At 39.8% G+C, this 26203-nt stretch overlaps 1 protein-coding gene across 1 annotated transcript in view; it reads right to left on the minus strand.

Moving 5' to 3' along the window:
* LOC149142394 (Prolyl oligopeptidase family protein) overlaps positions 1-26203 on the minus strand; it is a 320206-nt gene that overhangs the window by 168877 nt on the left and 125126 nt on the right. Inside the window, exons 3-5 of the mRNA XM_089453124.1 lie at positions 25533-25755; positions 25272-25413; positions 24987-25184 (exon numbers count right to left, since the gene is read on the minus strand). Of these exons, the coding sequence (XP_089309250.1) occupies positions 24987-25184; positions 25272-25413; positions 25533-25755 (563 nt within the window). The remainder of the gene's footprint in view (positions 1-24986; positions 25185-25271; positions 25414-25532; positions 25756-26203) is intronic.

Genomic DNA, 26203 nt, shown 5'->3' on the forward strand with positions numbered 1-26203 from the left:
AATTAATCTGAACTGTACGATGGAAAACAAGGCTGAAACTTTTCTGAACTTGAACCTTGTTCATCAACAACACAAGGCTGTAAAATATCAGCATATTTATGACTCCAAATACATTTCATATGTTAAAAGAATATGCATTATAACCCATTGAACATGGCTGGAAATTTCCAGTGGAGAATTGTAATAAATCAGACCTAGATGTTTGAATCAAATCTGTAAAAATGTCCTCCTCATGTTGACCAAAAACGACATCATTAGTCTATTTATATCACTATAAATGATCATGAAAGTTTTTAAAGTTTGCTTCTATTACATTAGGCTGTCCAAGGGCTTCAAAATATGCACATTCTTCAGTAAAGTATCATAGATATGATCTCCTAAAAATCTCCAATAATCTCTATCAAAACTATGCCCAAAATTCTGAAAATGCATAACCATAAGAATATATCCTTGACTGGCCTTATCTTCATTAAATGAAGAAACATACAAATATGAACATGTAACTCTTCAGGTTTCATCTTCAAACAAATCTTCAACAAATGCATCGTTTAATTCAGAAATAAGAGAAAGATCATGGCTTACCAGACCCTTGTCTTCATAAAATTATAGCACGGAAGCTTGAGTGCTTTCACCAATAGAGTCTTCTTGATGGGCTTGATCTTCAATGTGATGAGCTTCATCAATGTATTATTCAAGTGCTTGATCTTCTACAAGGGATGCAATGGATGCTTCTTCTTCCTTAGGTATGGCTGCTATGAGATCTTCAATGATATTTCCATACTTTTCCTCCTCATAATGAGAATCCCAATGCTTGAGGAATATCCTCAAAAAACCTGCAAATGAAGAAATTCCTTTCTCACGAATGTCTTCAAACGATTCTATAACCTCATCATCCAAGGGATGGAAAAACATTCTCATCATGACATCTTCATGAACAACATCAAGATCTGCACGAGCTTTCATGAAGGATGTGACATGAAACATGGCTGAACTATACCCATAAAATTATGGAATCTAATCTTGCCAACAATGATTAAGCTCCTCGTGTGAAAACCCTGAGAATCCCATGAAAGAAAATCTGACATAATGTTCCAATGACCTTGGAACAAATTAATTTTGCAAAGTATCTTCCTGCCTCATTCAGAAATGAAGTGGAGTCGCCAGGATGAGCCTTTAATGCCTTCACAATATTACTTGTTTCACCCCACAAGCAACAAGTCTTCAAACTCTACAAGGAAAAGGACTTCTTGCCTTCATGGATTCCTCAAATGAGAACAAGATCTTCAAAGCAAAACCCTAATCAAAATGATCTTCAAATTTTTCAGGAAATGGGCTTTTTCCCTAACAATGACGCCACCTCCAAGTTCTCAATTGGTGCAAAAGTCCCTAAGCAAAAGTTGTGAGACCCCTAGGGCAACTTATATAGGCTACCCATTGTCACATCAATAGCCTTGCCTTTCTCACTTTGGACTAGATGGATTTTCTCCTACAAGGGCCAACCTATTGTCAACTAAATTTGATGTGTTATAGTATGGAGTCGAAGCAAGAGAGATTTTAGAAAATAAAAATGGTTTTGGAATATTTATAACATTTTTGGGGAAGAATGAAAGGGAAGATCAATGCCTTATCTTGTTTGTTGAAAATTGGGAAGCTATGGGACGAATTTCCCCAAATAAATCCTAAGACCCCAAGGAGACACCTAGTTGCCCCAAGGAAAACCCTAAGGTCCAAATGAAGCCCATCTGTCTCAAAGAAAAGAAGGAAATATTATTATTTAATATGGCTCAAAATCAATATAATCCTTAAGGCACTTGGAAAAATATACTTTATAAGCGAATTTTAATTGATAAACTTTCCCTCTAATATTTGAAGTCAACCATCAAAATTGCCAAGCTGGATCGTGACCCTTCGTTCATGGAATCAATTATATATATATATGGCAATAATCCTCTTTGATGAAAAAAAACATTCCATTCAAATTATGTGTGGTTTGTATAACCTATCTGAGGCTCGTTACACATAATCTAAGGGTTCACACTTGCTATTACAATCACGAATTTATTTATGGCTTGTATGGTTATCTTCAGAGGTTAGCATTTGTTGTTTGTTGTTCATGGCTCATATGGTTATCTTCACATGATCTCTGTGGATTGCATTCCTTCCTTATAGCTCACAGGTTTGTTAATGCTCGCATTGTCCTCCTTGTGCCTCGTTATCTACATATGTGATGGCTCACACTTATGTACAGTGGCTCTGTGGTGGCTCGCACTCATTGACAATGTAACATCATGACTCTGTCATAACATCACTATACTATATAGACCATGGCATCACTATACTCTGTATCAAATCAACAACATTACAGTGGCATCGTTAACAATGGCTTCGCTATTGTATTGTAACCATAGCAGAGGCTCCTATATATTCACAAAGGCAAGCTAAGAAAACTTTAGGGTTTAAAGAAGAGGATACACCTATCACATTGCAAAATATACACCTCTAACACTAACCAGGGACATGAGCCATTCTTACTCACCTTGGCCATTAATGACCTCCTATTACATAATTGTATGTTGGATTTAGGGGCTTCTGCGAATATCATGCCATTAAAAGTCATGAAGCAACTAAATCTTAGTATTACTCAGAGGTACAAGAATGTGTGCATTTTAACTCCCAACCTGTTGAAGTAGAAGGTCTCATAAAAGATTGCAAAGTATCCTTAGCTATGAATCCCGATATATCATTGCTCATGGACGTTGTTGTCATAAACATACCTAATGTGTGGGGCATGCTATTGTCTAGGAAATGGGGTGTTACCATGGGTGGTCAAATTCAAATGGATCTATCTTATGTCACCATTCTATATTCCAATGGGAGCCCTTTCATTCTCTATAGGGAACCCTTGTACCCAACTCATGTGGTAAAACCCAGCCCGATTCAATATTACAAAATCTCTGAGGCTGAGAAACCGTCCCCTATACTTCCTTCTCAAAAAGTCAGTATCCTCAAAAGGCCCAATCAAAAGCCAAATAAGAAATGGAAGCCTAAAAAGGAGTTCAAAATTGGGGACATTGTGTTGGTTGATAAAAATCCCATTCCCGTCAAGATTCATGGAAAGGTTGGAGAGGATTATTATTACATTGCTAAACTTGACAACAAACTTTGGCCACAATTAATCAAATTAAGTCGTATCACCCCTTTTCTTGACACTTGACTTTGTATTATATGCATGTTAGGTTAGGATGCATTACATGGTGATTTTCGCATTAGAGCTAACATCATATTCTTTTATCATGCTAGAATAGCTACATTTTAAAAATTGCATCTAGAATAAATTTTATTTCTTGTTGATTTTTATGGCCTTATATAAGCGTGGGTGATCATACGACGCCGCAAAAACATGTTACCCTGTGTGCTTGGTCTTTGATGTACACGTAACAGGTTTGTGGTCCCAAGAGATTGTTGTTGTTCTCATGACCTCCTCATTTGAGTACGTTCGTGCAGTCTTCTCAGAGATCATGTCCCAATTGGAGCCAAATGTTCCCCACTACCTATGGGTAATATCCATAGGAGAATTTTTTTTCTACTAGATGGTCCTCAGGCGACAGCCCATTATAGCCACCAAATAGCCCAATGTGCCACCATCTCCGCCACTTGAGCCAGCCATTATGTTCCCTCGCTCATTTGTCATGATCGTATGTTTAAAGGTGGGCCTTCTAAGCCCGAAGGTATGGATTTCATTTTGTAGTTGGGTGCTTTTGTTTACTTATCATGGACACCTTTGGGCATGGATTAGCAGGGGGATTCAACGAAAAGAATGGGCTTAGTTTGTACTCTTGTCCCCTATGTCCAACTTGGTGGTTAACATTGTATCCTAGACCAGTGGGATCTGCTTTACTGGCCACTAGCTTTACGAGTGAAACTACATGGAAAATCATGATTTTGGTTGTGTGGTCCCACTTCTCGATACCACATACATCACTCCCCTCTGCCCCTTTTCATATATTTCCCATCTAGGCCCTTTTCCACACTTTGGGTCAGGCCTGGAACGATGCCCTAGAGGTTGATGTAGCTAAAAAAAGAAAGTAAAAAGCATAATTTGGCAACTCTCAACAGGAAATGTACCACAAAATGCAAAATATGGTCGAGAAATACATATGTAGCAGGTGGGCAAAAGCCAAACATTAAATCTACCCCTATCATTATGGCCATCACCCTGGTTCCTAGGGCACCCTATATTTCCCCCCTGCATCATCAAGGAATCAATGATTGTCCCAACCCCTTGTGGGCGATGAACTGCCCAACCTTAAGGTGCTAATCACTATTATATCTTTTACATCATGCTCTCATCCCCTAGAGCCTCAAGCAGTTATTAAAACAATATCAATAAAAGGCAAAAGGCATATGAAGAAGGGTGGAAAAACAAAGGTCGGGGTAACTCATCTACCACAATTTTTCCCTCCTACATCTATACACCCAAGTGTGGACTTCCCTTATCATGGCTACCCTTGTACTGTGGCATGTCGCTTGGAGCCTTCCCCTGATAGCCCACTCCATTCCATCATTATATCACATGACACTTGCCACTTGATGGATGTACCATGGACCTATCACTCCCTTAGAGGTTGAAAGTTTGAAACCACCCTGTAGGGTCCTTGGTTAGCCTCCTTCTTGAACTTGGTGACACTTGTACACTCTAAAGCCCATTATGGAAGGGCATGCCACTGTGAAGTGTCCACTTGGCTCCATGGTTTGTAAGCTTATTTACTCAATTACACTAATGATTTGTTGTACTGGAAGGTGAGGATACACATTGGATCTTATACAGGATTGTAGGTGGGTCTTCATAGGAGTTTGGTCTCCCTATACGGGGTCCAAGCTTTCCAGAGGGTCATATTGGCATTTGTAGGGTGACCGTTGAGATCCATAGGCCTCCACTATAGCAGAGAGTAGATAGTCATTCCATGGGATCCTTCAGTGACATCCATTGCTCGCTCGTGTTCCACCTATTTGATTATGATGATGCAAATGGACCACCTTTCTCAATCGGCTACACACTTGCACTACACACTTGGAAGTTGATCCAAGGCCCACATGAGGATGTGTGTCACCATGGGAGACAAAGGGAGGGCTTGCATCATTGTTATAGGCCTTACAAATGGGATACAGGGTTGTTCGATCCATTTGGAGACCCATGAGGATGTTTTTATGCCCCCACAGACATTTGGGAGCACCACAGGTCATTTGCTCAGAGATCAAGGGGTCACCCCCTTTATCACTATATTTGGAGCCCTTCCACTCATTTGGGCACATGTTGGACTCCATTTGTCCTCTCAATGGCCCTTCGATCCATTGAATCTATCACTTTAGCCCTCTTGAGGGGCTTATTTTTCAAATTATGGAGCTATCTTGGTGGCCTTGTCACCAAGTAATGTTATTTTGTACATTATTGTATTAGTTGGGGCATCATTAGGCCTAGTTAGGCAAATTGAACCCTTGGAGGATTATATATATTGATGAGAGGACCATTTGATTCTCATCATCACTTGGATTTGTATCTTTCTCTCTTCTTGAGAATTTTGCTATAGCTATTGAGGACAAAGTGGATGATTATTAATGCATCTCGATGTTTGGCAATCTCTCTTGGTCTTGGAGCTTCGATCTTGTGTCTCCTTGACGATTGGATATATTCACTATACTTGTAAGTGCTTTTTCATGGTCTATTTTTCTCTTGCATGTACACATGTATAATGTAAGGAATTTATGTTCATGAAATCTAAGTTTATGCCCTAATTCAATATGAAGTTGTCAAACCTTGATCTTATGAGGGTATTGCATATGTTACATGTTTGGGTATAGTGAATGAATGTTCCTAGGGGTACATTATCTCTACAAGTGCCTTGATAAGTCATCAAATTGCTACAATAAGAACTATAAATTCCTTGGTAACCTAGTTGTTGCCTTTAGGGCCATCCGAACTTGTTGGAGGACACCTTAATTGAGTAAAAGAATTCCAAAGGTTGAAAGCATATTGACTCCATTCTCCCAATAGGTTAGGCACTGATCCTATCCTTGGTGATCACCTCCAAAGAATATCTTTTTCACTTCCTTTTCTCCTCCCCTAAGCCCCTAGGTTCTCCTAGGGCATGAAGAGAAATCCGCTTGAGCCATCCATTTGGTGAGCAAGTTGGACTACAACTGCGTTAGGGTATCCTCTAGGCCTTCACAAAATTTGAAACATTTTCCGTGGCTAGATTTGGAATTACCTCAAGACCTAGCTCCAATTTCGTTCTAGACCCTATGTTTCCTTGGTTAGTGTCCTCCTCAAGGGTCATTGCCCTAAAAATTCAAGTCCAATTCAATTCCATTGACCCTACTCTCCACCCTTACTTTGTCAAGACCTTTTATTTGAAGTTTCACTCGAAACCCTTGGCCTTGTTTGGGTCCACTTCGGCTTCTTTGCAGACCCGCATCCTTATCACTCAAATTTCACAAGGATCATCTTAAGAACCTTCTTCTACTAGGAATCCTAGATCTAGGGCATCCATTGTCAAGGAATAACCCTCATCCCTAGGTCTAGGCTTCCTTTGAAGGCTTTCTTGGAGAGCCTTACACCTTGCTTCTTGAGCAAGTAATCCCTATCATCTGAACATCTCCTATGAATGGGCTCTTGAAATCACTACCTCTCCATCATTGATATACCATTCTCAGTAATTTGCCTTATACTGGGACTCCTCCCATCGGTGAAAGTCCATAAAGAATAAGGGACATTGACTGAGGTGACAGTGGGTCTTTGTCCCATTGTTGCCACTTTGTCTAGTAGTTGCCCCTTTGGAGCCCCTCGTAGGACCCCTGCTATATTGAGTGGTAATAGTGCCCAAATGAGTCGAGCTTCTCTCCTTTATATAGCCTTTCTTGAGGGTCGAATTCCCTCCTTTAGGCTGACTAGATCTGCTCCTCGGGTGTACTTGTTCTTGGGCTTATAAGTGGTTTTTTCTTGATAAAAAAATAATTTTATTATTACAATATGTCCAAATGGGACTATGGCACATGACAAAAATTATTCTTTATCCTAGAAAGATCTACGAAACCTAAAAGCATGAAGAATAGCCTTTTGACTCAAACTTGAGTATGAAACCCATACTCCACAAATAAAATATATATTTTCTTTCTTTCTTTTTCTTTCTTTATAAAGAATATATAATGTCATGATTACAATTAGGTCATTATGAAGACCGAACTTAGTTACAATTTTCAACACTCCCTCTTAACTAGGAAGGTATTCATAATCTGTTACATGGTACAAGGAATCTCAATCTTGAAGCATTCTCATAAGAAGAATCGAATTGATAAGCCATCTTTGTCAAACATCTATATCATAACCAGCATTGTCTATGAGGGCATTAACTAGATAAGCTCATTCTTATTCAAGAGCATTATGTTGGGAGGCTTTGCGTGAGCTGCCACGCTACCTCTAAGGCACATACCCCATCTGGATGTTCATCAGGTATGTCCTTTTAAGACTATCCTTATCTTGGATTCCCAATCTTGGATCCTCAAAGAATATCGGTCCTCTTCAACTACTCTTATCTTGGATGCCCTACCTCATCCTCAAAGAGTATCGATCAACAACTTCTTTCCCTGGATTCTATAATCCACAAGAAGTTCCAATCTAAGATGTTTATCCAATCCTCCAGACTCCATTCTTTCTTTATGGCCTTCACTAAGACTTACGGCTATTAGTCCTTGTCTAGTGCCTGACCCATAAAGACAAGAACTATCCAACATCACTCCCTCTCAATTAGGGAAGAGACGTCTATCAAACCAAACATGTCTCTCAAATACTCTAGCATCTTGTTTGGTAATGCTTTAGTCATAATATCTACTACATGTTCATTACATTCCTCCACTCTTGATGTTTAGTTGCATCTTCATAGGAGGAAGGTTTTGCTTCAATAAGCTTTGTCACGCATGCAGCATACCCTGAATTCCTTTTCAGTCTTATACTTTCTCCGAAGGTCCCTAATGTTGTATGTCCTAATGCTTCTTAAAGAGTAGTTTTCATCAAAGTAGGCCTCTTCCAACTTTCTAAAATAATTACTTCTTGTGTAGGCTCACAAGGACCTTCAACATTTTGTTGAGTAGATGTTTGATCTTGAACATCATTGTCCCTAGAGATATCCTCAAAGATAGGTATCTCTTCTTCACCAGAGTCAACCAAAACATCCTTTGATTTTTGTGTAAGCCATGTTCTAATCAAAGATTGCATCCATGCTTACTTCAATTCAACGGTCCACTTAAATATAGATTCTATATGCCTTTGATGAAGCACTATACTCGACAAAAATGCCCTTTAGATTGGTAGTACCTAACTTCCTTCTCTTGTCCTTGGGTATATGAATATACACAAGACACCCAAATATTCGAAGATGATCTACACTTGGCTTCTTTCTTGTAAATGCTTCTTCTAGAGTCATGTTGTTGAGAATCCTGTGAGGACTTCAATTCTGCAAGTAAACAGTTGTCATTCATGCTTCTCCTCATAGAAATTGAGGGAGATCTTGATCATGCAACATGGCCCTTACACATTCCTCAATAGTTCTATTCTTCCCTTCAACCACAGCATTTTGTTCAGGATTATAAAGAACACGAAGCTCTCTCTTAATCCCTGCTTCCTAGCAGAAAGCTATTATTTCTTTAAAGGTGTATTTGTTGAAATATGTAACTAGGTTTGGTCTTCATAATGACATGTGTAATCATGACATTATGTAATTGATGTCAAGAAAAAAATAAAATCATTTATGTTATGCTTGAGTCATGGGTTTCATGCTCAAGGAATTATATTTTATAGATAAAGCTCCCATTGTGAGCTATTAGGCTTAGTTATCAAGTCATAAAGTCTATTGAGTCAGTGTCATGGATTGAAGACCCATTTTAGGCATCTTAGATATTGTGAAAAGAGAATTTATTTGTGTCACAAACACTCCAAGACCTTGCCACAAGTACTATTTCAAGTCAGCCCTCAAAAGATGATGGAGATCATTCTAGAAAAGCATGCCGGCCTACACACTTGCACAAGACGGCTTATTTCATGGGTAGACTACTGTATATATATAGAAGACTCGACCTCACTTGAAGGGTACTCGATCAAGCATATGAAAAAGGAGAAAAAGTGCGAGAAACACAAGAGAAGAAGCCTACCATCAAGCGAAGAAAAGGAGGAGAAGAAACCAAAGTAGTTTTTATCTGTTTTGGGCAAATACCTTTCACACATGTGAGGAAGACTAGTGTTCTCTACTGTAGAAGAAGCCAAAGTTATCATTGTCATCTTAGGAGGTTGAATTAAGGAAGGAAGCAAGTCAAGAATACAAGCCGAATTGCAGAAGGAGGAGACTCCATCCAAGCAAAGGGAAACAAGGGATAAAAATGGTGTTGGTCCCTCACACTTGTTGCAACTAGGGTTTCTAAAGAGGTCGAGAGTTGCAGATCTGAACCAATAGGCTGAAATTTGAAGGGTGGCCAAGATATAAGGAGAAGCAAGCAGTTTGCCTACCGTTGACTTAAGGAAGAAGAACTCGCTCAAAGAAGCCTTGTGAGTTGGTCTTGGAGAGCTTAATAGGTTAAGGGTCTTGGTCTTCGAATTGATCTCTTGAAGATTCTATAAGGAGAAGAATTCGTTTGGGTTTTCCTCTCAAGTTGGAGAGGTTTTGGCCCTAGCTGATAGCCTACATTTTGTGTCCCTTGTCTCATGCTTATTTATGATTTGGTAGTTGTTTGATGGTAGAAGAAATTAACATAATGAATAGAAAGAAAGAATCCAATAAAAGACTAAGAAAATTTCCATCACAAGCAGTTATCATTCAAGAGAAATCACCTAATCCCTATGCCCTAGATTTCTCAATGGTATTTTGCACCATTATCTGACCTCAGAGTCTTGATCTTTCTCTTAGTTAGGTTCTCCACTTCATTCTTGAACTCATGAAACTTTTTCGAATACCTCATTCTTGTTCTTGAGGAGGTATAGCCAAGTTTTCCTTAAGAAACCATCAATGAAGGTTACATAATACTGATGCACACCAAGAGACTTAATTTCCATAGGTCCACCTAAATTTGAATGTATGAGATATAAAACTTCCTTGGATCTGGTATCACTTCTTGCAAATGGTTTCTTTATATTCTTTCCTAGAGCACATTCCTTACAAGTTCCTTCATGTCTTCCTTCAATTCAGGGATGACATTAACCATTTGACTTAGAGATGGAAAAATCTTATAATGAAGGTGTCCATACCTTCGATGCCATAGTTCGAAAGGACTCACATCCAAGTGGACTAGGGCTTGAGATAGAGGTGTAAAGAGTCTATATAATGTCCCTTCACAGATCCCAATTATCCTAGCTTCATCAATACTAGAGCCCTTACCCCAAACCAAAACCCTGCCATCAACAAAAGTAATTCTATCACCCTTATCCTCTAGACAAGAAATATAAAGTAAGTTTTTCTTCAAACATGGAACATATAGAATATTATTGAGGTGAATGCTTCCACCAGACTCGAGCTCCAACGAAGTAGATCCAATGTCTTTCACTGGATAGCTCTTGTTGTCTCCAAGTTCGACTGGATTCGAGGAGTTTCCTTTTGATAAGGTCCAAAGTTGACTGCATTCTCCCGTCATATATCTGGAGGCACCATTGTCAATAACCCATACATTCTCCTCCTTGAAAGTGTCAGATACAGCGGAGAACAAACTTCCCCCTATTACTTTATTTTCCATCTTGGAGATGATCGTTGATATAAAATCTTTGATGGTTGTAACGAGAATTCCAAGAAACTTGAAACCCTTCTCCATAACCCTTGGCATAGTGCCAACTATAATGTGATCTTCAATCTCCTACTTGAACCTTAGCTCTGACACCATGTTGGAAAATCTTGAGACTTGTAGATTATAACTTATTTTCCTTATCTTGATAATTACTTGTGATGATAGTTGGTCTTTAATTACTTCCTTAGTTCTGTTCATCAAGCAATTACCAAAAACAATGAAGATCACAAAGAGACAAAGTACACAGGATATTGGCTCCAAGACAAGAAAAAAGCCCTCCAAGGGGAAAACCTAGAAAAATGATTCTCTTCTTATATAAAATTTGCTTACAAAGATTCTTCCAAGACCCAAAGACCAAAGCCAACAAACCCTCCATGCCCCAAGTTAGCCCCCTGTGGAGAATTCAATAGGGCAATGTATATATTAATTCTCTTAACTTGATAACTGTTTGTGTTACCTTTTAATTTATTAGCTTTGATCTTTATTATTCCAATGTGCAATACATCAAACAGCTACCAAAACAATAAGAATAGTGACACAGTATATAGGTTGCAAGCTAGGGCCAAAACCCCTCCTCTTGAGGGGAAAACCCAAAAATCTCTTCTTATATTTCTGTTTCAGATCTTTCAATTGACGAACACCATGACCTAGACTCCAACAAATACCCTCCAAGATCAAGTCTCCCTCAACCTCTAGCTGTAATATCTTCGACTTCCAAGTAAATTTGAAATTCTGCTACCCAGCAACTGTTGCTTCTTCTCTAGGAGACTTTGATCTCCCTCTAACTGCTCTTCCCTTTACTTCACTTGCCTTTATTCGAGTCCTCAGGCTAGTAGAAAACCCTAACAAACCTTTGCTTGCCTTCTTGTTCTTCTTGCTTCCAAAATCGAGCCTTAGACTTCCCAGTGCAGAAACCCTAACTTCATACTTCCAGAAGAATCTGTTGCTCAAACTTTCCACTACCCGAGAAGATTTTTCTGCCCAGAAGAAATTGCTGCCCAAATTTCACACTACCCCAAAAGATTTCGCTGCCCAAAAGAAACTATTGCCCAGATTTTATACTACCCTAGAAGAAACTCCTGCCCAGATTTCATACTGCCCCAGAAGATTCTGCTACCCAGAAGAAATTGTTGCCCAGATTTCGTATAAGACATAAGTGAGTGAATGATCCTAATGGAGGACAAGTTCTTCTTATATAGGATTCTTTCAAGGGTGGACATGTCTCTTCACTTAGGCCGACTTGATAACTCATGTAGGTCGACTTGATCTTGGAGGTATTTTGACATTTTCAAGACAAAATAAATTTCTTTTACAATGTACAATGTGTCCATAGGGTCTTCCATATATGACAATGACTCTTATACCTAGGACAAACCCTAGAAGCACTCAATGGGTGTTTTGTGAAAATTTCTAAATAGAAATCTTACTGCAGTGATTAATATTATTTCTTCTACTTATGATCTCATAAATAAGTTATTCACAATGTTCTTACAGTAAATATCAAAATATATTCTACTGCAACCTTCACACTTAATACATTGCAGAAAGTAAATGTAAGGAAAAATACAAGCACAAATACAATCACAATGACACAATTATTTTGGACAATCATCTGCGGAAAAACCCAATGTGGTAAAATCGGTGCAATAGATGAGGGTTTTTTTATTCTTCAGCAAATTCTCATGTACAAATTACAACCAACAAAACAAGAATAAGAAATTTTACAGACGCTTCCTGACAAATTTTTCACCCAGGTGAAGCACTTCTTCTTCCCCGGAATCCTTTTGCGTCCCTCTATGTCAAACTTCTCACACTGGCCCAGCGTTAAGCTACCCACGCAGGCTCTGTGTCAATCTGCCTCTGCGTTGCCTCTTTCTGCGTCACCCTATTCCTGCTCTGTGCCTTGCTGCCTTGCACTCTCTAATGATGTTGATGCTCTGTCTTCCTTTTTCACCTGCAACTCTCCCTCTGATTCGATTTTATCTTGCCAAACTTCAAGCAATGAGAAAATCGATCTTACTCAGGTAACTGAGCATCTCCCCTAAACCCCTTTTAGGAGTTAACCTTGGATTCTAGTCCTGTGGGATCTCTTTTATTGACCATTTGGTTCCAGGGATGGGATTTCACATTTTGGTTGTGTGGTCCTACTCCCTTATTCGCTTGTATTACACTCTTTCCATCCATTATTTCCCCATTCATCATATTTCCTAGTTGGGTCCACATCCCTCCGTTGGGTCCACATAGGGTTAGCTTGCCCCTTCCACTCACCCACACCTTGGGTCATGGCCTGGAATGAAACCCGGAGGTTGATGCAGTTAAAAAGAATGTTAAAAGCATATATGGCCACATTTAACAAGAAAAGTACCACAAAATGCAAAAGATGGTCGGGACAAAAACATTTAGCACGTGGGCAAAAGCCAATACATGAGCTCTACCCCATCATCATGGCCATCACCCTGGTTCCTACAGGTTCTATGAGCCTTCTTCATCATATAGGAACCCATGATTGTCCCAACCCCTAGTGGGCGATGAATCGCCCCACCTTAAAGGGGGGAATTCACTGCTATATCTTATACATCATGCTCTAACCCCTTGAGCCTCGAGCAGTTAATCAAAGAAAATCATAAAAAGGCAAAAGGCATATAAAGAAGGGTGGAAAAACCAAGGTTGGGGCACCTCATGTACCATGATTGCTCCCTCCTACACATTATAAACCCAAGTGTGGGCTTCCCTCTTATTAGCTACCCTTGTACCCCAGCATGTGACCCAGGGTTGCCCCTTCTCATCCCCTACTTCATTCACTTATCTGTCACATGCCACCACCTTTTGAAGGATGTACCTTGAATATATTATCCCCTTTAGAAGTAGAAACCACCTAATAGGGCACTTGGTTAACCCCATTCGGAGTTTAGGAGAAATTGGCACACCCCGAAGCCCATTATGGAAGGGCATACCATTATGAAGTCCCCATCTATGGTCCATGATTAGGTAAGCTCATTTACTTGATTTCCCTAATGACTTGTTTTACTGGAAGGCTAGGGGACACATTGGATCTTATGTAGGATTGCAGATGGATTCCATTTGGGTTTGGTATCCCTATATAGGGTCCTAATCCTCTAGAGGGCTACATTGGCACATATAGGGTGAGCATTGAGAGCCATGGGCCTCCACAGTAGCAAATTACACTTCATGGATCCCCACAGCCATTCAAAGATTGCTCGTGGTTCACTTATTGGATGAGGAGGATGCACTTGATCCATCATGCCCAGCTAACCTCATATCTACACCATACACTCGGAAGATGATCCAAGAATGTATGATGATGTGGCATCACCTACATTATCATCCTAGCCCTTGCGAGCAACCTACAAGCATCTTTGATTTGTTTGGAGACCCATGAGGACACTTGTGTGTCCCCACATGTCATTTGTAGCACCACAAGTTATTACAAGGGGCCAACCTTTTGTCCACTGCTTTTGAGGGTCCTATTCTTCATTGTGGCACCCATGGACCTCATTAGGCCTCTTAGAGGGCCCTAAAACATGCATAGATTATTATTTGACCTCTTGAGAGGCTTACTTTTTCATTTATGAGCTAGTTTGGCGGGCTTGTCACCAAAAGGATGTATTATTAGCACATTATTTTATTTTTGGGGCTTATTTAGGCCAAGGAGGCTAATTCGAACTCCTAAGATGTGTATAAATACAAATGACTTGAAATCATTTCTCATCATCACTTTGGATTGGATCTTTCTCTTCTTTAGAGAATTTCGCACTTTTTTCTGGAGGATGAATTGGAGAATTTATGGATGAATATTGATGTATGGTTATTGGTCTATCTTCTCTTGGAGCTTCTCTATTTTCATTTGTGAATGGTTGGATATACTCTACTGCATCTAAGTACGAAATTTTAATGTTATTCTTGTTACTATTTTCATATATGTTGGATTGGGATTTTCGTTGTTTTAGGGCTAATTGTTGCATGCAAATTATTGCTTAATATTGTGGGATTGTCTCTACTATAATGTTCTCTCCATGTATGGGCCATGTAGTGTGAGTGAAATCTCTTAGGGGTAAAATCGGACCTTGATAAGCCATTCCTCTTGTGCATTTGAAGTATAAAAGCTGCAAGATTGTTTTCACTTGACCTAGAGGGTTTGTGAAGTAATTATGAGGCCTCCTTGACTTGGAACCAAGAAATCTTACACAAATAAACATAGACTCCATTCCCCTAAGGATTAAGGCACTGATCTACCAAGGGTAGTCACCAAAACTCTTATTCTTTCACCTTCTCCCAAGTCTAGCCACATTGGCGCAATGTTGCACGAAGCGGGGACGCGGAAGCGGCATTTTCCAAAAATTTAGGAAGCGAAGCGTCTACGGAAGCGTCTGCAATATATATATATATATATATTTGCATTTATACTCAAAACAAACATCCCAAATACCAAATTAGTTGTAGAAGACATGAAAACATGCATATTTTTGCATAAATCAAGATAGATATAGCATCCATTGTACATTAATGATTAATTATTCGAGCATAAACCATTTAGATGCATCATCCATCTAGAATCTAGATTCTTCTCCTCTTGTCTAGCCTTTGCCTCTACCTCGATTGTCTAGGGATATTAGTCAACATTGCCCAATTTTGATCAAACTACTTAATTCAAGACTTAAAATATGGTAGAAAAAGCTTAACATGCTTGATCGATGATTTTGACTTGATTCAAAAGGTAATTTTTTGCTAAGGGCGTGACAAAGGAGTTTAACAATTAACACCAACAACACTAGGGTACATATAGGGCTTGGTGCTCTTGACTAAATGCTAATCGCATACCTTCATACTTGATATAATCTAATGAAATGCCATAATCCCATTGATCCTGAATTCCTGAAAACGGTTAAGTTTGCTAAATTTTGAATAGGATATGAAATTCTATTTTCTCCATATGAAGTCCAATGAGGCTAGAACCACTCTCAAACATCCTGAGTCATTTCATGGTAATGTTAAAAATTTAAGTAAAATGATGAAAATGAAAAATAAAGGAGAATGTCACTTTTACTTTAAGAATTTAACATTACCATGAGGGAGTATCTGCTTTATTTATATTTATTTGCTTTCATTCCTCACCCTAACCCAAGGAGGACCCACCCCCAATATGTAAACTCACCTAAAATTAAAAAAAAATAAATAAATAAATAAATAAAATTATTGATTTTCTAAACAGCGCGGCGCACTTTCCGAAAGCGTGTACAGAATCGTGCGGGAACCGTACGATTCGCCCTCTGAAGCGCTGTGATTCGTACGGCCGAAGCGTCGTACGAAACGCGCTTTGGAGATTCTGAAACGCATTTCGGAGGGACACTTCCGGAATTTCCAAGAAGCGTCCATATCAATCCAAAACGCGTTTCGGAATTTCGGAACCGCGCTTCCAGGGACGCTTCCTGGGTGCATTCGTACAGTACACGCTTCGGCCATTAGATCCGGGGGGGACGTTTCCTGCAACATTGCATTGGGGTGCCTAGGGCATCAATTTCCCAACAAGCTAGCCACTGAAAAAATTCAATCTCCTAGGGTCTCCTACATTGGCCTTTCCTCTAGCCCTCCAAATTTGAAGACATTCTGACAGTGGAATTGGGAGAAAAGCCAAGCCCTAGCTCCAGGACTAGAACTTGCCCTACCATCCCCAAGGCTAGCACTTCCCAGGGTCAAACCAACATCTTTGAGTGATTACATTTTCTTTGATCCTTTCTACACCTTGTCTAGGGTAAGAATATCATTGGTTGCTACATTCCTTCCTCGTACCATAGACTGTGTCCACTTGCCCCGTATGGTACCACTCCTTTGAAAGATAATTCTTCAAGAACCATTCAGGATACCAATTCTAACAAGGATTTTAGGGGTTGGGAAACTCCTTCACATGTCTTATCCCATAAACCTAACCCTCAAGACCCGTCTTCATTTACCAAGATTACCTAGTACATTGCTTACAAAAGCAAGGAATCATTATCCTTCAAATTTTGGGAAAGGGTTATTCGGGCCACTCATATCCATTGACTTATCCTTCATTAGTGACTCCACACATACCGGGTTTCCTCCCATTGGTGAAAGTCTGTAAATAGAAGGGAGCCTTAGCTGAGGTGACAATGGGCTAAGACTCCATTTGTTGCCCTTGGCGTAGCATTTTCCCTTGAGGGATTCCCCTTAGGGTCCCCTGCTAGTTTGAGCTGCGACAGGAGTCATCACTAAAAATAAGGTTCCTTGCTCATGAAACCCATGAGACAAGAATTAAAATAATAATTTTAATTTTCTTCTTTACATTAATTGCATAAAATCACAATTACACGTGTTATTATGAAGACCGAACCTAGTTAAACTTTTCAACGCTCCCTTTGGTGAATTCATCCAAAATTCACAAGACAGCTCAGCAATGACATTTCAGTTCAGTTTTGGAGGGCCAACACAGCATTGGAGCAGATTCTTGAGGCCAGTTTTCCACCTTGGCTATTTTATTGTATGAACATGTAAACCCCAGTTTCTATTATAATAAAAGCTGAGATTATTTTTGTTCATCGAATTATGGAATTCCATGCACTTTTTTGTTATATTTTACATGGCAATATTCTGTTAATTGAATAGTGATTTTATGGAGAAATTTTGGTTGAGTTAGATTTCTTCAAAATTAGCCAAATATCACGTTTCCAATTGGCTCAGCCTGCGGGTTTTTCAGTTTCCAATTGTAGTGATTATTGTTGGAGGGTTTTGTCGGAGAAGTTGAAAACTCAGTTCCTGCAGCAAAATGAGAATTTGTTAAAAAGAGCGCATTGATTGTGCGACAAAGGTTCAGTGCAATTGTCAGATGAATATTAATTCTTGGACAAATTCATTTCGCCAAAAATTATTTTTACCAAGAGCCATCAAAATTATTTCTTGCCGAATTTTATTTGACACATTATAGAAAAAAAGGGCCAAGCTTTAAATATTAATTTGGTCAAAAATTAATTGGCCAAATTATTCACTTGGCCAAATATTGACTAAAGCCAAAGTGTTAATCTTTGCCTAAGCGGCTGTCGAGCGGAAGGGACGTCATTATTTTCTGAAGGTTGAGCACATGACTTTGCAACTTCAATAGACCGAGAAGGAACCCAAAATAATCATCGTGAAGGGCATATTTATTGCAGAGACCGAATTAATTATTCATGCCCAGGAATTAGAGGAGCAATCTCAGTAATAAGAAGCCAACTTATCTCTCAAGGGAAGCAGCATCTATCTGCCAAGGGGTCTGTGCCCTACCTTTGGAAGGCCAAGTTGCATTGATAATTCAACAAGGTGTTTCAAGTTCAGCATTTTCCATTCGTGGGTCGATTTTTATCGAACGAATTCCTACACATATACCCGTCATAGGAATTTTCTCTGCAATTTTCAAAATATATCTCATTTCTAGGCATATCAAAGGCACATATTCTCTCTGCAGGTCGTATTCCTAGACAAGTTACCTTGAGACGGAATGCCCCTTTCATTACCGAGACCATCATGAATTAAGGCCGACGGCATTGTAAGAAGAGACCAAATTTTATTATTTTGTGGTAGGATTGCATTGGGTCGAATTATATTAATTTTTCAGATCACTTGGAAGTGGCTTGTTGATCTGAAGAAAGGGTCAGGAACAATTTTAATTGTTGAAGACAAGACCAAGTGCGTATCTGAAATCAAGAGCCTGAGCCGCTGGGCATAAAAAGAGGTGAGATTACCCTTCAGGTTGTGCGCAGTGTCTCAGACAGCCATTCCAAGTTTAAGGAGGCCAAGTCCTGAGTGTGAAAGGGACATCTTTCCTAGTTGAGCACATTATCTCTCTATAGGAGGCCGACATTACTTGTTGACTGGGCCGTGTGTCATTTACAGTGGAGCGTGGGCATAGTGGGAGGCACCTACCTAGAGTGCACTGCTAAAATTACCCTGAACTTGATCATTGTATTGAAGGAGGCCCTGCTGGTCTATTTACCAGGTTCTATCACTCTCATTTGCTCACTGTACATTCATTTTCAAGAGTGGGAAGGGACTGTCTATGCTGGTTGAATGCTAATTTCTGAGTCTAACAAGTTTATTTTTGAAGTCTGTTGCGAATATCACGTACAACTTGTTTTGACTAAATTCCCCAAAGAAAATATATCAAACACAATCAAAAATTATTGACAAAACAGGGGTATATTTGCAAAACTGTGACCATCATCCAGCAATATTATGAAGAGATCAAGTAGCAGTGTATTATGGTATTGAGAGAGGATTTTGTCAGTAAATTGTTAGCATACTGCTAGGAACATGTTGAGGGAAACTATCATACGTGTTGCTAATACTTTGTATAGCTATTGTATCTGCTGGCAAAATTTATTTAAGGCCCTGTAATGACTGTATCTTAGTTATAGGTCTTGTTGTCAGGGTCTGTTTGAGTTACTAGTCTTAGTTGTTTGGGCTGAAGTATTATAGAAAGTCCACTGCCAGTGTTTTTATCTGATTTGAGGGAGAAAGGCCCTGATAGAGTATGTCATGTTAATGTCCCGAAGTGTTCTCATAAGTGTATGTCTCAACATTACATGAAAATTCTGGGCACATACAAAAAAAAAATGGAGGGGATATTCCAGTAGGTTGAAACCATTTTGCTGTCATCCTTTGAGGGCAGATTGTCTTGCATGTCAGAGTTTGGTTGATAGAGTATTGAGGCTGGGTTAGAATCTTAAGTCTAAGTGGCTGCCAGGTTGCTTAGATGTATCCTAAGTTACTGAATTGTATGACCAAGAACAGAATTTGCGCTGAGATATGAATCTGAAATCTTGCTAAGTGCGTTAGTGCAGTATGAAGTATTTAAACTGCCTCATGAATCAGCACAATAGTACCTCAATGGACTATGGTATACACCAGAAAACCACGCATAACAATAGGCCTTTCTCAAAAGGTGTCTATGCCATTCTTCAAAAAGAACAACCAAGGGATCTACAGAAAGAACTAAAAATTGGACAAACAATCTTTGCACTTGGGACAGATTTGAAACACATGAGAGTTATTCCTTTCCAAATTAGAAGAACTAGACACACTCCTTTCCGAGGTAGACCAATTAGAGAGGAAGAAGTTGATGTGGGCTTTGAAACTCGCCATGCTAGCTTTAATACAGCCCAAGATTTTGGAATACCCTTGTGAACGGGTCACACTTTCAGTTGCATCTTGTCTTAGTAACAACATGATGTTGACCACCCCTATAGCTCTTTACAATGATGAGGTTATGAAGAGAGTCTTCAAACTGATAATAGAAACCTTACGAGACTTGGATAACTTCGTGGGTCCTAAATTTGCAAAGAAGCTTCAGGTCTTGGAAATTATGGCCATGACCAGGACCTATGAAATCATGTTTGATCTTGAGTGTGATGACTTGATTCTGCAAATGTTCCAATGCTTTTTCAGCATTAGGAGACATCATCCTGACTCAGTCAAAACACACATGCAGTCCATCTTGTTATCATGTATGAGAGGCCGTGATGCCATTTGCCGGGAGTTGCAGTCTTGATTGTTGTTTGTTTGGAGGAGAGAACAATTGGCCTCACCCGCTACTTACGAGCTAGCAGAAAGGGTAGTTGAGCAGAACATAAATCTGCTCAGGAGACAGTTGACTAGGGAGGAGCAATTGAGAATTTGGGGGACATGCAGCAGGAACGAGTTAAGGAGAAAGGGTCTTTGTTTCATTTGCAAGGAACCTTGGGGACTTGACCACTCATGCTTGAGTGACACAGAACAAATGACAGAAGTAGATCAGGGAGAAACTCATTATGACCTTCCAAATGAGGATTCTATTGAAGAGTATCAACAAGCATGTGGGAATGATGGCAACAACCGTGATATGTATAACTATTTGGTGGATAGCTTTGATGAGCAGCAGATTATTCCCATGCGGGAGGAGTCCCAGGAGATGAGCCATCAATGGCAATCCAGCATGGTGAGCACATAGAGGAGCTTGAGCAAACTAGTAGAGATGCTAACAGCAGCCCGGATCCACATCCATGTTCGATGAGTCTGGCACAGTAGAGCACAGTATGCGTGATGGGCTATTTTTGGAGAGTCCGCTAGTGGCTCATATTGAGCTTGTGATGGAGGAGGATGAGTAGCAGTCCCTGTTGAAGTTTCTATGTTTACTTAGTTTAGAAACCCTTCATGCACTTTTTCTGATTTATTCCTACCTACTTGTTATTTTTCTTTAACAAGTTATTTACAAAGTAAATACTGAAAATAAACACCGTGCATGCTCAACATATCACAGACCAACAACTAAAAGAAACAAGAACAAACACACCACATCACACCATTATTTTTGGACCAATGTCCCCAGAAAAACCCAATGTAGGAAAACCGATGCAGCTATCTGAGGGTTTTCTTATTAACCAATATCAGAGTACAATCTGGGTGTCAAAACTGGCCTACCCAACAGAGAATTTCCTTACCAGCTATACCTCACAGTTTGAGAGAAATCTCCTGGCTGAAACCCCGAAAAATCCTTCCAGCAGTTCCTCAGCACAAAACTACTCCTACAACCCCAGCGTTTGCCCAATCTGGACTGCGTCAGCCCCTCTCTGTCCCACGCTGGCCTTGCGTCAGCCTTTCTAGGCTTGCGTCAGCCCCAATAGGCCCTGCGTCGGCTCTGGGAGCCTCTGCATCAGCTGCGCTGGCCCCGTTGGTGCTCTACACAGCACCTGGTTGCCTCTGCGTGGCCCTGCGTGAGCCCTTGTTGGCTCTGCGTCACCCTCCCTAGCTGTTGCGCTGCTCTCCCGGCACAATCTTTGCCTTCTTTGTTTCTCTGTACTCAATTCCCCTCAGCTACTCTCCCGATCACTAATTCTATCTCTCTTAGCAAACCCTGCTCTAGAGAATAGAATGACTGATCATCTGGTGTACTCTCCAAGTGACCCTCAAGCCTCCTCTTATACTTTTCCTGTTGACATCTCAACGGCCGAGATTAAATCCCTAATCAACGGCTAAAGATTAGATCTAGCTTGATCCATGTCTTTTGGACCACTCTAACACAGATTCATATCAATACACATTAATATTTTATTTTCCCTAAGTTTAGACTTAGGGACCCCATTAAACATATTAATTATTTTAATCTCTCCTGATTTGTTTAGAATCTGCCCAAACCCTTTCTGGGTATCGGAGATCTTATGTGCCCCAACCTCCCCACCAAATTTCGTGGCTAGAGCACATCCGATGCTACCCCAAATCAACAGTCCCTGGGGCCATCCATTGATGAGGGGCATATAGATGTGCAGGCTGCCAACAGGGAGGTAGTATTTGCAGAAAATGGTCATCGGGAGACATTGGGACCTGACAAGACAGTTTTGTAGGTGACGAATGGGCCAGTAAAGCATGGAGTTTCTAGTCAGATGAGGGAGGCCCTTTTGGGGATAGTGATGCATCCATCTTTGGATCTACCCATTAACGAGGTTCAAGGAGATGCAGTGGTAGCTAGCAAAGCTACAGTATGTCCAAATGGAAGCCCTCTCCGAGAGTACGTAGACAGAGTGTGCAACTCAAGTTCCCACTTATAGAGAGAGGCAGGGATTCCTACACATATCTAGTTGATTGGTTGGGCAGAATTGCATGAGTCGAGCCTAGTACAACAAAGTGGACTCATACCCTATACAGGTGCACATGCATCTGATCCTTCCCACATAATGGATTGGCGGGAGATCACGAGTTGGTATCCTATTGATGGAGTGTTATTCTTAGTAAGGAGCGTGGTACACCGTACAACAGGGACCCTTAGAGATACGGGACACTACATGGGCTAGTTGGAAGCAAAGCATAGGTTGGTCATCCATCATCTTTCCATTGCAGCGTCAGCATAGTGGGGTTGACCTTAGTCTATGACACGGTTGATGGGGCAACATTCATAGTCGGAGCTATAGCACAGTTGGAGCAATGGAGCATCGATACTTGTTCTTGGTGGCGTTGGGATCCAGAAGGATTTACTGATGATAGGTTCACTCAGAGATTGGTTTGGGATCTGGGCATTGAGGGGTCCATTCATGGTGGGTTGACACAGAGGCATAACATCACCCAGTGGTTTGTATGGAATCCGGGCATTGGGTCTCAGTTGCATTGGGCCACCAGACTAGTCCACAAGATTGGATTGCTTGAGGGCAAGCAATCTTGGGGCGGGAGGATTTGTCATATTCCCTTTTTTGGTTTCCTTTATGGCATGGTCAGGATGGACTTCCAGGGTTGTAGGCAACTAGGTCACAGGAGCTAGTTTACTCTATCAGCAGACCTAGGGGCTTTTGGAGGGGTTTGGAGGAGTTTCTTTGAGGTCTGGTGGCATTCGCTTGGTATATTCCATCATCCGCATAGTTTGCCTTTTGTTTCAATGCATTCTGACAACTTCCAAAAAACAGAGTTATTAATGGGCTCACTTAATTAATTTCACTTAATGTGGCATTCCTAGAGGAACACTTGACAGAACACCTTAGTGTAATAGCTCGTTGGAACCAGAACGGGAAGATCTACAGGATGGGATGGTAGAAGTGAGTTTCAGTGGCCTAAGGAGGCATGGTGGCCAATTTACCATTTTCCCAAATTAAAAAAGATATTTAAATTGAATTAAAAAAAGGGAAATGTGCTCAGCGATTAAAATAATAATAAAATACAAGGTTCTAGAGGGATCCATTAGATCTATAAAAAGAGGAGGAAACCATTGGAGGACATCTTGGATTTGATCTTTCATATTGTATGAAAGGTTGAGAACCCAGTTCTCTACTTCATTGGTAGCCCCAAGACGAAAACCCTCGGGTGATTCAATGAGATTGGGTGAGTACCCATCTCCCCTTGGTGATTTCATCCAAAATTCACAGGAGAGCTCAACAGTGACATTTCAATTTGGTTTTGGAGGTTCAACACACCATTGGAGCAGATTCTTGAAGCCAGTTTTCCACCTCAGGTATTATTATTGTATCAACATGTAAACCCCAGTTTCTATTATAAAAAAAGTTGAGATTATTTTTGTTCATCGCATGATGGAATTGCATGCACTCTTTTGTTATATTTTACATGGCAATCTTCTATTAACTGAATAGTGATTTTATGATGAAAATTTGGTTGAATTAGATTTCAGCAAAATTGGCCAAATATCTTGTTTGGGATATTACAACTTCAATCAAAGCCTCCCAAGTAGTGTCATTTCTTAAACCCTAAGGCCCCAAAAGAGGTTCCATTGGACTAGAGTCAAAGACTAACCTTCCAAGTGGAGTGAGGGAACAAGAATATAGTCAAGATTGGTCAATCATCTAGTTTTTCCTTGATCCATATTAGTATGCCCATAACATTAAATGAAAGCATATGATTGCAAAAATTTGAAGTACCTATCGATGGATGACCCACCTTCCTTCAAGGAGGAATGTGGAATGGGAGAGAAATCTGATCGAAGCAAGAAATGGAGGATCTTGGAATCATGTTATGTACTAATGGTTTTCCAAGGAGAAAAAAAAAATTATCATATGGGTTAAATCACTTTTTGGTGGGTAACAAGGATATAAGCAGGTCCATAGCAAAGGGGAGCTAGAACCTGTAAGATCCACAACCATTCATTGAATAAAAGCTAAGGCAACAAACAACTTTCAAAGGAATAAAACAAATCATGAGATAGGTTCAAAGAAAAGGAGATTTATTGAGGACATCTAGACTTCCTAGGTGGAATACAACTCTTTGCTACTAAACGGAAAATATCAAATCTGAAGCTTGTATCACTCTTCAACAGATAAACATTTCTATAGTGATGCATTCTGATGTGTATGTCCAAGAAAACAAATTAGTTTTGGGTGCTTTGAGTCAACAAACTTACAAAGCAAGAAAATGGTGCTACATAATCGTATTCAGAATTAGGTATATATAGAAAATGGCATGTCTTCTCTTGAGGAGTGATATCAACAGAAGTTCTTGATACTTTATGACTAAATCTTCCCCTGTAATAGTTTAGTCAACTATTTTACCACATGTCAATCAAAGATCCACAAGCTTCTTCAGTTCCCTATAAGTGTTTCTATTATGTTTGTGAGACAGGATTCTGTCATGTAAATATCACAAAACAGGGAGACAAACAACTCAAAATGACAAAACATCCACATACATACCTCCCAATCACCTGAGTCACATGCTACAACAGGACAACGAAGTAGGTAATGTCCATTGCTTAGCTTCCCAACTCTTGGGGCATTTGTAAACATATATAGATACCCTTGATGGTGCTCCAATATGCAATCTACTTCAGATTCACAGTCCCACACCTTATGCATACCTGCTCCAAGGTTTGCTGCATCCAGAAAATGAACCTATAGCATAGCAACAAACAGCTTCCTTGGTAATTAAATATTCACCCATGGATATCAAGTATCTTTTTGAAATATAGAAAAGCTTACCTGTGATGATGTGTTCGAAGAACAATTGATAGTAATGAACTCGTAGTCTTTGGTGTTTCTGACATGAATATAGCAAGTGTCATCCACATCCTCCATCACCAAGGTGTCAGGTTCACTTGATTCCAACCTTCTACAGAAAACCCTGATAAGATAAGCAAGAAAAAACCTTTAATGCACTCGAATAATATTTTCGGAAAACACTAAACCATTTAAAGAAATTAAATGCTAGTTCGATCAAAGCAAACCAAAGGTGTGACACACCGATATGGCCTTTTCGAACTGTTTGTTACAGTATACAACAAAGAATATCCATCCTTTGCCCATGCCAGTGAAGCAACACGATCGACTGTTGGTTTGTGGTGCAGACGGTTACTCCTTAAATCCTTAATAAATAAAGTAAAAAAGTCCTTTTCCTTCACATACACAGTATATGCAAGGAAGTGATGATCAGGTGAAATTTCCCACGTCTCTAAATAGACATAGCCTGTAATCATTCAGTCAAAGAAAAAAAAATCAGTTCCTTTAAGTGCGAAAAGTACCAAGAAAAATCCTAGCTCTTACATTCTAACTCCCACATAAATAAATATACAAGTAACCTAACTATTAATAAATGGACAATTCACTCTTTAAGAGCCCCATTAAAATACCAGAGATATTATTTCACACTTGCCCACCCTAATTAGCATTAAAAATCTCATAGGAAGCTTAGGAAAAGTACTTTTATGCAAGGATAAAGCACCAAATTATTAATCTGGAGGCTCACATGATAGATAAAAATTGAAAACTGGATGCTTGTAGAAGTTATTCATCATTTTGAAAAGACAAAAAAATCATCTATTTCAGTAGAACATTGGGTGTTTGAAAGTAATGCAAAAGTTTAGGAAATTCTCTGGGGAATAAAAAGAGGTTTTGTGGTTTGGAATCTAGACAAA

The sequence above is a fragment of the Pinus tabuliformis genome, chromosome X, assembly GCF_031772625.1.
Source record: "Pinus tabuliformis cultivar Carrire ecotype Pingquan chromosome X, CPIR1, whole genome shotgun sequence".
NCBI lineage: Eukaryota > Viridiplantae > Streptophyta > Pinopsida > Pinales > Pinaceae > Pinus > Pinus tabuliformis.